Source organism: Balaenoptera musculus, chromosome 20, assembly GCF_009873245.2.
Source record: "Balaenoptera musculus isolate JJ_BM4_2016_0621 chromosome 20, mBalMus1.pri.v3, whole genome shotgun sequence".
NCBI lineage: Eukaryota > Metazoa > Chordata > Mammalia > Artiodactyla > Balaenopteridae > Balaenoptera > Balaenoptera musculus.
The window spans coordinates 60,235,124-60,247,670 of NC_045804.1; the positions used below are offsets into that span (position 1 = coordinate 60,235,124).

Here is a 12,547-nt window from a genome sequence, read left to right on the forward strand (position 1 = left end):
GGTGGAGGGCTGGTGACAGAGTGGTTCAGGCTGGGTAAGGAGCTTAGTTAGGAAGGCCTAAAAGACTGAGTGGGAAGAATTGGGTTTGTGGTAGCTCCACCATAGCCCTAAAATGATCAAGTGCATTGTGTGATATGCTGTAGTGTGATTGATGTGAAACAGAAATCAACAAATTAGTACAACAGCTAGTCAGTGAGATAAGGGGAGGAAAGGGCTTTATATTAAGTACTAGACACTATACATTTAATTTTTACACCTTGTAAGACATCTGTCTATATATCCATTCTACACATGAAGAAACTGAAGTTCAGCAAGTTTAAATAACCTGTCCAGTCCCACATAGCTAGTAATTCAGTTAAGCTAGTGAGTTGCAGAGCTGAAATTAGGACCTATGTATTAGGTTGAGCCATATGAAATTGCTGTTATTTGACCGTTTTTGACTGACAAAAATGAAAGTTTCACATGGTTCAACTTAATATATTCCTTTTTCTTTATAACTGGCCATAATATGAGATTGGGGTATATTTCAAATATTTACTTTGTTTCTTGGGCACGTGTCTTTTCAATCAGTGAATCAGGAAAGTTAGTTTTATTTCTCTGACAAAACTTAAATTAACTTACCTTTTAATTTTATAATCCCTTTTTGTCCTTTATGGGTTGGTGGACCTCCAGTATAGTTAAGGTGTTTTATTCCTTTCTTTTGCAGCACTGGATTTCCTGGAACAAATTTTGACATTTAGCCCCATGGATCGGTTGACAGCAGAAGAAGCGCTTTCCCATCCTTACATGAGCATTTATTCTTTTCCAATGGATGAGCCAATTTCAAGTCATCCTTTTCATATTGAAGATGAAGTTGATGATATTTTGCTTATGGATGAAACTCATAGTCACATTTATAACTGGGAAAGGTAAATTGACTCTAAATTAGAAAAAGATTTTTTTTTTAAAAAGATTTTATTTTCAGTGAACCATAATATAGTGAGTTTTTAATTTTAAATTATGTATGATAAGACAGTGTAAAAGTCTTAAAAATTTAGAATTGGTCTTGGGTTTCTGCTGAACTTACTGCTGTCTTTGAATAGCCTTTATGTGATTTAAATATTTAATAATTACTGCTTAGGATATATATAATGAGAAAAATTAAATGCTACTTTGGAACAAGAAGTAGTTAATGTTGAAATTAGTTCACTTGTTGCATTTTTTTAATCCTAAAATGTAGAGGTGTTTGAGAGTATGTTTACACACATCTGCCAACCATTTTCTTTCTCCAAATGAACATTTCTACCATCTGTGTATAGTTCTTTCCTCACATACCCAGATGTTTTCCAGTCTCCACGTTTTCTATCATACTTATTAGTTATCTAATCTCTTTTCTATTCCCTCCTCCTCAACCCCCCATGTTTTCATGTGTGTCTCAGTCTGCCTCTACTTGAGCATGATGTGGTCACCTTACTGTAATGTGTCAGTAAGAGAATACCACATTCAGTAAAACATATACATGGATACTTGTTGGGTTTTTTTGTTTTTTGTTTTTTTCTGTTCATGGTGATGATTTCCATCAAGTCCTCTTCTTATCTGCCTTATTACCAGTAGAGTGAAAATCTGTATGACACCTGATTGAGATTAGAGATCTACATTTTGTGGCCATAAAGTATTTTTTTCTGTGTGTGAAACAGTGTTAGAATTGAACTGTAGATCAGCCACTCAGATGTTTGTATACATTTTATATAATTATATACTTTATTGGTAATTACCAAATATTGCCTCATATTGCTTTATATAGTAACAGAGCTTACCTATCCGTTAAGATTATAAATTATAAATTCCTGGAGGAAGACTCATGACTTAACACTCCTATTATCCCCTCATAGACCTAGCAAGCACAGTGTTTTGATCTAAAAGGCACGCAGTGCATTTGAAAATGAAATCATACACCTGGACTAAGACTAATGTATTAATTTTTTTCAGGTACCATGATTGTCAGTTTTCAGAGCATGATTGGCCTATACATAACAACTTCGATATTGATGAAGTTCAGCTTGACCCAAGAGCTCTGTCCGACGTCACTGATGAAGAAGAAGTACAAGTCGATCCTCGAAAATATTTGGATGGAGATCGTGAAAAGTATTTGGAGGATCCTGCTTTTGACACCAGTTACTCTACTGAGCCTTGTTGGCAATACTCAGATCATCATGAAAACAAATATTGTGATCTGGAGTGTAGCCATACTTGTAACTACAAAACGAGGTCATCATCATACTTAGATAACTTAGTTTGGAGAGAGAGTGAAGTTAATCATTACTATGAACCCAAGCTTATTATAGATCTTTCCAATTGGAAAGAACAAAGCAAAGAAAAATCTGATAAGAAAGGCAAGTCAAAATGTGAAAGGAATGGATTGGTTAAAGCCCAGATAGCTCTAGAGGAAGCATCACAGCAACTGGCTGAAAAAGAAAGGGAAAAGAATCAGGGATTTGACTTTGATTCCTTTATTGCAGGAACTATTCAACTTAGTTCACAACATGAGCCTACTGATGTTGTTGACAAATTAAATGACTTGAATAGCTCAGTGTCCCAACTAGAATTGAAAAGTTTGATATCCAAGTCAGTAAGCCGAGAAAAACAGGAGAAAGGAATGGCCAATTTGGCTCAATTAGAAGCCTTGTACCAGTCTTCTTGGGATAGCCAGTTTGTGGGAGGTGGGGAGGACTGTTTTCTCATAAATCAGTTTTGTTGTGAGGTAAGGAAGGATGAGCAAATTGAAAAGGAAAACACTTACACCAGTTACCTGGACAAGTTCTTTAGCAGGAAAGAGGATGCTGAAATGCTAGAAACTGAGCCGGTAGAGGATGGGAAGCTTGGGGAGAGAGGAAATGAGGAAGGATTTCTGAACAACAGTGGAGAGTTCCTCTTTAACAAGCAGCTTGAATCCATAGGCATCCCACAGTTTCACAGTCCAGTTGGGTCACCACTTAAGTCAATACAGGCCACATTAACACCTTCTGCTATGAAATCTTCCCCTCAGATTCCTCATAAAACATACAGCAGCATTCTGAAACATCTGAACTAAAACACTCAGCAGACATTTCTTTTTGTATTCTTCATGAAATGTGTTTTGTCTTCTTTATTACTAGTGTTTAAGTCATTTTTTTACTTGAATCAGATGGTGTCATTTAGAAAGGATATTTTCTTGGTTTTTAAAATCCAGACTTTTTTTCTACATGTGAGATGGTTTTCGTTTTAACTGGCATGTCGTTTGCACACAAAAATAAAGAATAGAGCAAAATAATGCAATGCAGGAGGAGACAAAAGAAATGCACTAAGACAAGTAAAAAACATTCTCTCATAGAACAATGATCTGTTTTACAGGAAACAAAAATCTTGCCTTGAAATTTACACAGTGAGACTGTACATAATTGCATGAAAATATCTATTTTTTTTCCTAAAACATTTTTCATTCATGAGTATTTTCAAGTTTTTCATACTGTACACATTTCTTAAAAACACATGATACCAGCAGCAACTGAAAATGAATGCCGAATTTGGTACACATGTGTTATCTACCTCAAGGTAACAAAAGTATGTGGCAAAACATATACCACCCATAGTGCTTCACAATATGCACTTCTATTTAGCCAGCGTTTATTGTAGTAAACTATTCTTAATAAGATTCACTCACTGTTTATAAATGTTCTGGTATGCATTCTTTATAGTGAAGTGTTGCTACATCACATCTTATTTATTTTAGCAAATCAGTATATTTTCTGTATTTAATTATAAAAAGTTAACTTAGTTTTTGAAATTTATTTGCAAATACACTTTTTCCATTTGGCACTATGGTTTGTTGCCTATTTAGCTGAATATATAATGTCAGCTTATCCTAAGGCTGTCCATGTACTTAATTTACTTAAGTATTCATTTTAAGTAAAGCGCTCACTGTGTATAGGAATTTGTATTTTGGAGGTGCTTGATCTATCTACAAAGAAAAATTAGGAATTACTTTATTATAAAATGCTCCTAGAAGTCTTAATTGTGTTTATTTTAAAAAAAAAAAGAACTGTAATGTTAGACTTGTGTGCATGGAAGTAATTAAGGTACATCATTATTGTAGTTTAAAAGTTGTACATGATAAGACATATTTTGTTTTTACTGTATGTTTTTACTGAATGATCTATTCCCCATCCCAAGGCAAGCATGAATAAAATTAGGTTAAATGTAGCATGTGGCATCACAGTCTCTTAGAATTTGTTTCATCTATTTTATTTTATTGAATACTGTCTGTATCTTTGGTTATCCTGTTTGAAGAAAAAGGACAAATAAATCATGGCCGGCAAATATGGCTCTTGTTTAACTCTAGGTAATGAAAATAATTACCTGCTAGAATGAAAACCACTAGCAGAATCTTATCTAGTTCCACTTTTCAGCATCTTTGAATCTTGGCTACAGTTTAAACTATGTTAGGCTAAAAGACTTAAAAGAAAACAATTCTTCATCTCCACACAAAAATCTCTTGTTGACTTAACCTCACACATTAAAATGGAATAAGGCCTTCATAGATTTCAAAACTTATTATGTAAGATGTGTGTGGAAGCTTTGAACTATGCAGTTGGAGGAACCTCCTTTAAATGTATTTGCTCTACAATACACCATCTTTCCTTTGCTCAAGAACTTACCCATTTACCTATCCAAATATAACCATTCTTCCTTTAACCTCACTTTTCTGTTTTGTCTTCCATGCCTGTTTTGTACAAAGCCAGTTCTCTTAATATCTGGACTTCTACCTTTCCACTGACCTATTTATTAATTTCATCTGGATTCACAAAGGTTTTAAAAATGCATATATTTTCAGTGAATTCAGTGATTTCAATGTATATCATTGTGAATTTAAATGTATATTCAAGTTACCTTAAAAAGGCAAGCTCTTAGAGGAAAAGCTTTCAGTTTTTCACCCTTAGATATGATGTTAGCTGTGGATTTTCATATGTAGCCTTTATTATGTTGAAGTAATTTCCCTCTGTTCCTATTTTGTTGAGTGTTTTTTTTAATCATGAAAAGGTGTTGAATTTTTGTCAAATGCTTTTTCCATATTAATTGAGATAGTCATGTGGGTTTTGTCATTCATCCTGAAAATGTGCTATATTACGTTGATTTCCATATGTTGGTTGATTCTTATATTCCAGGAATCCCACCTGTTTATAATGTTAATTCTTTGTGCTGTTGAATTCAGTTTGCTAGTATTTTTTTTTGAGCATTTTTATATCAGTATTCATCAGGTATATTGGTCTGTAGTTTTATTTTCTTAGATCTTTGTCTGATTTTGGCATCAGGATAATGCTGGCCTCATAGAATGAGTTTGGAAGTATTCCCGCTTCAGTTTTTTGGAAGAGTTTGAGAAGGATTGATATTCTTCTTTAAATGTTAGGTAGACTTCTCTAGTCAAGCCATGTGGTCCTGGGCTTTTCTTTGTTGGGAGGTTTTTGATGATTGAGTCAATCTCCATTTCTTCACAGTTCACTCTTACAGGTTGCATGTTTCTAGAGATTTATCCATTTCTACTAGGTTATCCAATTTGTTGGCATACAGTTGTTCATTATAGTCTCATATGATCCCTTTTTAATTTCTGTCTCTTTCATTTCTGATTTATGTTGACTCCTTTCTCTTTCTCTTACTCTAGCTAAGCATTTGTTAACTTTATCTTTTCTCTATTTCATTTATTTCTGTTCTAATTTTCCTTCTGATAACTTTGGGTTTAGTTTTGTTTTTTTTTTCCTAGCTCCTTGAGGTGTAAAGTTAGATTGTTGATTTGAAGCCTTTTTTTGTTTGTTTGTTTTTAATGGACTTTATTTTTTAGGGAAATTTTTTTTAAGCTTTTTTTTTTTAAATTTTTATTTATTTATATTTATTTTTTTTGGCTGTGTTGGGTCTTCGTTTCTGTGCGAGGGCTTTCTCTAGTTGCGGCAAGCGGGGGCCACTCTTCATCGCGGTGCGCGGGCCTCTCACCGTCGCGGCCTCTCTCGTTGCGGAGCACAAGCTCCAAACGCGCAGGCTCAGTAACTGTGGCTCACGGGCCTAGTTGCTCTAGCGGCATGTGGGATCTTCCCAGACCAGGGCTCGAACCCGTGTCCCCTGCATTGGCAGGCAGACTCTCAACCGCTGCGCCACCAGGGAAGCCCTAGGGAAATTTTAGGTTCACAGCAAAATTACGCATAAGGTACAGAGATTTCTGGTATACCTACTGTCCCCACACATGCACAGCTCCCCCATTGTCAATATCCCCCACCAGAGTGGTACATTTATTATAATTGATGAACATAACGTTGACACAACAGTATCAGCCTAAGTCCATAGTTCACATTAATTAGGGTTTACTCTTGATACTGTACATACTGTAGGTTTGGACAAATGTATAATGATGTGTCCACCATTGTATCATACAGAGTAGTTTCACTGTCCTAAAACTCCTCTGTGTTTTGCCTACTCATTCTTCCCTCTGCTCCCACCCCACCCCAAAACCGATGCAACCACTGATCTTTTTACTCTCCATACATAGTCTTGCCTTTTCCAGGATGTTATATATTGAAATCATATAGTATGTAGCCTTTTCAGACTGGCTTCTTTTACTAAGTAATATGCATTTGTCCACTTGATTTTGTCTCATAAGTCCTTTAGGCTTTCTTCTTTTGTTCTTTTTGTTTGTTTCTCTGACTTGATAATGTCAAATGAACTGTCTTCGAGTTCACTGATTCTTCTGCTTGATCAAGTCTGTTGTTGAGCCCCTCTTGTGAATTTATAGTTTCTAAATCTTTGTTGTATCCTTACTTTGTTCATGCATTGTTTTCCTGATTTTGTGTGTTGTTTATCTATGTTCTCTTGTAGCACATTGAGCTTCTTTAAGATGATTATTTTGAACTATTTGTCAGGTAATTCATAGATCTCCGTTTCATTTTCTTTCAGTATATGGAGATTTATTTCTTTGGGCCATGTTTCCGTGTTCCTTCATGTGTCTTGTTATTTTTTGTTCTGATATTTGCATCTGAAAAAACAGGTGCTTCTACCTATCTTTACAGACTGGCTTGTACTGGGGAGTAATCTCACCAATAGTCCCAGCTAGAGATTCTCAAACCTTTTGTGGGATTGTGTAATCTCGGTACTTGTGTGTGTTGCCACCACCCCCCCAACCCCCCCAACCCCTCATCCCCCAACCAAGTTTCTTTTCCAGGAGGTTGTCGTCTCTTGCTTTGTCCAATGTCTGTCCCAGGTACTGCAGGTTCTCTGGTGCTGCAACAATTCCCTGAGCTCTCTTTTGTTCTCAGTGGCCCCCAGGCAGCCAAAGTGGTGCTTTGAGTCAGGCCAGACTGCAATCAATCTCTGGGGCAGCCCCCGAAGACCTGGAACATTGGTTGATTGTTCTATTCCTCCCTGTCCCTCCCAAAGGAGAAGCTTCAAGGTGGGCTTTCCCTCCCAAGCATGAGCCATGCTGGCTTGAGGAAGGGGCTGACATGGTTGAAACAAAACTGCTTTTCAAATTGCTCATTTCAGTGCTTCTCTTCTTGGCTTTGAGATTGGGGGTTCTGTGACTTCTTAACTGGGATCTGGAGTATTCATAAAGGCTTTTTGGACCATGTATTGTTAAAGTCGGTTTTTCTGTGGGGCAGTGAGGTCTAGAGGTTTCTATTCTGCCATTTTGTTTATGTCCAAAAATAATTTACTTTTTAAACGACTAATTCTAACTTAGAGGAATGTTCCAGCTGTTGGTTTGGCATTACAATTTTTAGAGCTATTTCTGAATCTTAGATATTAGGTTTAATTTGGAAACAGCAACACCCCCCCACACACACATACACACTTTTTTGGTTATTATTTAAATAAGATTTCAAGCACGTGGGAAAACTGGTGTAGAATTTTTTTAAAAAACGTATAGAGGGCTTCCCTGGTGGCACAGTGGTTGAGAATCTGCCTGCCAATGCAGGGGACACGGGTTCGAGCCCTGGTCTGGGAAGATCCCACATGCCGTGGAGCAACTAGGCCCGTGAGCCACAATTACTGAGCCTGCACGTCTGGAGCCTGTGCTCTGCAACAAGAGAGGCCGCGACAATGAGAGGCCCGCACACCACGATGAAGAGTGGCCCCCACTCGCCACAACTAGAGAAAGCCCTCGCACAGAAACGAGACCCAGCACAGCCAAAAATAAAATAAATAAATGAATAAAAATTAAAAAAAAAAATGTATAGATACTGAAGCTGTGCACCTCAGATTGGGACTTGAACCCATGCTGCCGGGACTCGAACCCAGCCAAAACCCTGATTGGGACTTGAACCCGGCCAAAACCCACAGTCTTCCAACTGACATCACACACCTGGTTTTAGGACTTAAGGAAACTCAGGTTCTTGATGTCTCATTGCAGAAAGAATTCAGTGAGAGACAAAGTGATAGGTAAGAAGTGGATTTATTTAGAGAGAAACACTCCACAGACAGAGTGTGGGCCATCTCAGAAGGTGAGAAAGGCACCAGGGTATGGGGTTGTCAGTTCTTATAGGAGTGGGTAATTTCATAGGCTAATGAATGGGAGGAGTATTCCAGCTATTTCAGGAAAGGGTAGGGATTTCCAGGAATTGGGCCACCACCCACTGTTTGATCCTTATGGTCAGTCTTGGAACTGTCATGGAGCCTGTGGGTGTGTCATTTAGCTTGCTGATGTGTTACAGTTAGTGTATACCGAGGCTCAAGGTCTAGTGGAAGTTGACTTGCCATCTTGGACCCATTTGGTTCTAATCAGTTTATGTCATGTCCTTGGGCTATGTCATTCTTTCAAAGGTTGTGCCTTGCCTCCTTCCCTCCTGTTTCAATACCACTTGCTTTATCAGTTCATCTAATGTGCATTTGCATCAGATAAACACCTACAGATACAATTGAATCCCTCTCTTTAACCCTCCCACATCTCATTTCCCTACCTCCCTCCTCAGAGGTAGACAACTTTTCTGAATTTTGTTTATCATTCTCATGCACAGTTTTATACTTTTGACACAGGAGGGAAGGGAGCAGGGCACAACCTTTGAAAGAATGACATAGCCCAAGGACATGACATAAACTGATTAGAACCAGATGGGTCCAAGATGGCACTTGGACTTCCACTAGACCTTGAGCCTCGGTATACACTAACTGTAACACATCAGCAAGCTAAATGATACACCCACAGGTGCCATGACAGTTCCAAGACTGACCATAAGGATCAAACAGTGGGTGGTGGCCCAATTCCTAGAAATCCCCACCCCTTCCTGAAATAGCTGGAATACTCCTCCCACTCATTAGCCTATGAAATTACCCACTCCTATAAAAACTGACAACCCCATACCCTGGTGCCTTTCTCACCTTCTGAGATGGCCCATACTCTGTGGAGTGTTTCTCTCTAAATAAATCCACCTCTTACCTATCACTTTGTCTCTCACTGAATTCTTTCTGCAATGAGACATCAAGAACCTGAGTTTCTTTAAGTCCTAAAACCAGGTGTGTGATGTCAGTTGGAAGACTGTGGGTTTTGGCCGGGTTCAAGTCCCAGCTGCGTGGGTTCAAGTCCCAGTCAGAGTTTTGGCTGGGCTCCAGTCCCAGCACGTGGGTTCAAGTCCCAATCTGAGGTGCACGGTTTCACTTTTACTAATGATTTTGTAAGCATGTAATAGTGCATGTTTTAAAATCTCATGGCATATTCCTATTTTTTCAACTTACGTTTTTCACTCAACATGTCTCTGAAATTTATGTTGATATATGTAGCTCTAATTCCATTTTAATTGCTGCGTTGCAGTGTATCCATTTTTTTTCTTCTTTTGGGGTCGGGGGCTCAGTAGTTGTAGCATGCGGGCTCTAGAGCATGTGGGCTTAGTTGCCCCGCAGCATGTGGGAATCTTAGTTCCCCAAGCAAGGATCAAACCCACGTCCCCTGCATTGGAAGGTGGATTCTTAACCACTGGACCATCAGGGAAGTCCTATCCACTTTTTAAATGACACTTGTTTTTAAAATTTTGCTGCTACAAACACATTTGCAGTGAGAATTCTTGTAAACATGTATAAGAGTGTCTTTAGGGTATATATCTAGAAGTAAAATTGCTGGGTCACAGAGAATGCATATCTTCAAGTCTATGAGATGCTATATTGCTGTCCAAAAGTGAGCATATTGATTTACATTCCTGCAAGCATATGAGAGTTCCTATTCATCCACATCTTCCCAAATAAGAAACCAGGTATTTTCTATTCAATTAACCTTACCAGGCTTGCTGTGTTTAGTTTACTTTAACTACAGTAGGAATTGGAATTTCTAATGCCAAACAACTTCATGACAAAGTCATGACTACACCTTAGGGATCCTTATGCAGCCACTTCAGTGATGATGATGATGAGATAGTCTTGTTTCTTATTTCCTGCTGCAGTTGCTGCAGCTTGGGAACAGGTGGTTTGTATCATAAAGACTGAGCCAGTTATATAAATTTATACTGGGGCCTACATCTAAGGAGTAAAAAGAGCATTATGAATCAAACTATTTTTAAAATAAAATTCAATATGGTATCACCTTTGCTTCTAGGTTAAAATAGTGTAGGTTCTGCATAGTATTCCTTACAAAATTATTTTAAAGTACTGTTTTCCATCATATGCTATGGTGTGTAGCACATTTAGTTAGTGGGCTGGTTGTCATGTTCTCTGACTGAATTGCTCACCTAATCTTGGCCTTTTCAGTTCCCATCTACTGTTGAATTCAAAACAAGTAGATGCTCTACTCTAAATGGGTTTATCATGTATCTAGTATCAGTAATTGTAGTTTTACTATATGCCTGTTCATATTAGGATTGCTTACTATTCAAATCTAATATCTCATTAAAATCTAGATAGAGAAGAAAGAGGACAAATTGGGAATTGGGAGATCAGAGTTCTGGATCCACTTTCACCACTAACTCACTCTCTGTCACTGGGTGGCACTTATCTCTATGGGCCTAAGGTCCTTGTTAACTTAGAAGATGCAAATTACTTGAGCCTAACAATACAGCCTACCTGGGACAACTCTGAAAAGGACAGCACCTTGTTGAATTCTAACCCACTATAATAGCCACGATGATTAGCCTTTACCAGTATATACTGCTTTTAGCTCTTATTTCTATAATAGCTGCATTGGACTGAGTGCATTAATGTGCCTTTTAAGCAGATTAAGAATGGAATTTGTGTTCAGTGTGTTCAGTTCCTGCATTTGGTGGAGGAAAAGAAACCAAAGTATTGGAAGTCCAAAGTTGTTTACCTTTGAAAGAGCATTGTGAACCCACCAAGCTCTTTCCTTGTAGTGCCTCGGCCAGGCTCCTTAAATAAACCAGGTAAAGAAAAGGATATTTATGTAACAAGTATCTTACACAAAAGACGTTTGATTACCCATGTTGAAACACTCTCAGTTCCAGTGCAGAGGTCTAACAATCAAATTCCATTGGATTTGCATGTTACCCTTGATGCCTTGGTATAATAAGGTGGCAGTGTTACAAATCTAACAAATCTAGCTAAGCAGAATACTTACCTTGCATTACAACCGTCTGCATCTGCAATGCCTTGCTTAGCTCTTGGTGCTGCTGCAGTAGGGTGTGTTGCTCTGCCAGATCCTGGGTTCCTGATTTCAAACTCCAACTTGGATCCAAATTTGTCTGTATACTTGGACTCTGCTTCCACTTGTGCTTACTACTCCCACACCCACCTAACTTGAACCTCTGAGATGACTTCAGCTGCCTACTGAGACATTGAAACTTGCAGTATTGCTCAGTCTTTAAGCTTAAACTCATGCTGTAGAGTCAGATCCAAACTAAGCTTAAAATCGTGTTCTACTGCTTACCAGCCACGTGTAGGTTATTCACCCTTTTGATTTTCCTCATTTGTAAAATAGGGCTAATGACACCTAATTCTTGGGGTTGTTGTAAAGATTAAATGAGATGTTGTACTCAAAGCCTTTTCATATTTCATAAATTATCCTTGCTCTTGTCCCGTTTGATTTACTGCCTTTGCCTCCCAAACTGGACTGAAACTCTGAACTCTGACCTTGACTTTGCTTTCAGTATTGCATCCCCTTATCTAAGTATCTTAACATCCGGCCTTGACCTACAGATGGCATTCTGTTCTAGTCATACTGCTCGTCAGCTCTGCCCAACTCTTGGCTCCATTTTTTGATCCTTCCTCATCAGCCCAGACCTTGGCCTGAAGTACTTCAGCACAGGCAGCTCTCAGATCCATAACGACTAGACTGAGTTCATGTCCACTTTCTGTGTTTGATGTAAATAGTCTGCATTGCCTCCCCGCTCCGCATCCCCCCGGAGGACAAGCATCTTCATTTGGAAGCCAAAAGCCTAGGAGTCATTTTGTACTCCTTTCTCTGAAAACCCACATCCAATCCCTCAGTGAGCCTCATGGCGATATCCAAAATCTGACCACTTCTCACCATCGTCATTGTTGCTACATGATCTAATCCACCATCTGTCTGCTGGACTACAGCCATAGTCTCTTTACTGGTCTCCCTGGATCCCCTACAGTT

General features: G+C 38.5%; 1 protein-coding gene across 4 annotated transcripts in view; it reads left to right on the top strand.

Annotated features, from left to right (window-relative positions):
* MAPK6 (mitogen-activated protein kinase 6) overlaps positions 1-4,218 on the top strand; it is a 34,245-nt gene extending 30,027 nt beyond the window's left edge. For all 4 annotated transcript variants that reach the window (XM_036836467.1, XM_036836464.1, XM_036836465.1 and 1 more), the window contains 2 exons: positions 707-908; positions 1,969-4,218. In XM_036836467.1, the coding sequence (XP_036692362.1) occupies positions 707-908; positions 1,969-3,070 (1,304 nt within the window). In that variant the 3' untranslated portion in view covers positions 3,071-4,218. The remainder of the gene's footprint in view (positions 1-706; positions 909-1,968) is intronic.
* The last annotated feature ends 8,329 nt before the right edge of the window (positions 4,219-12,547 follow it).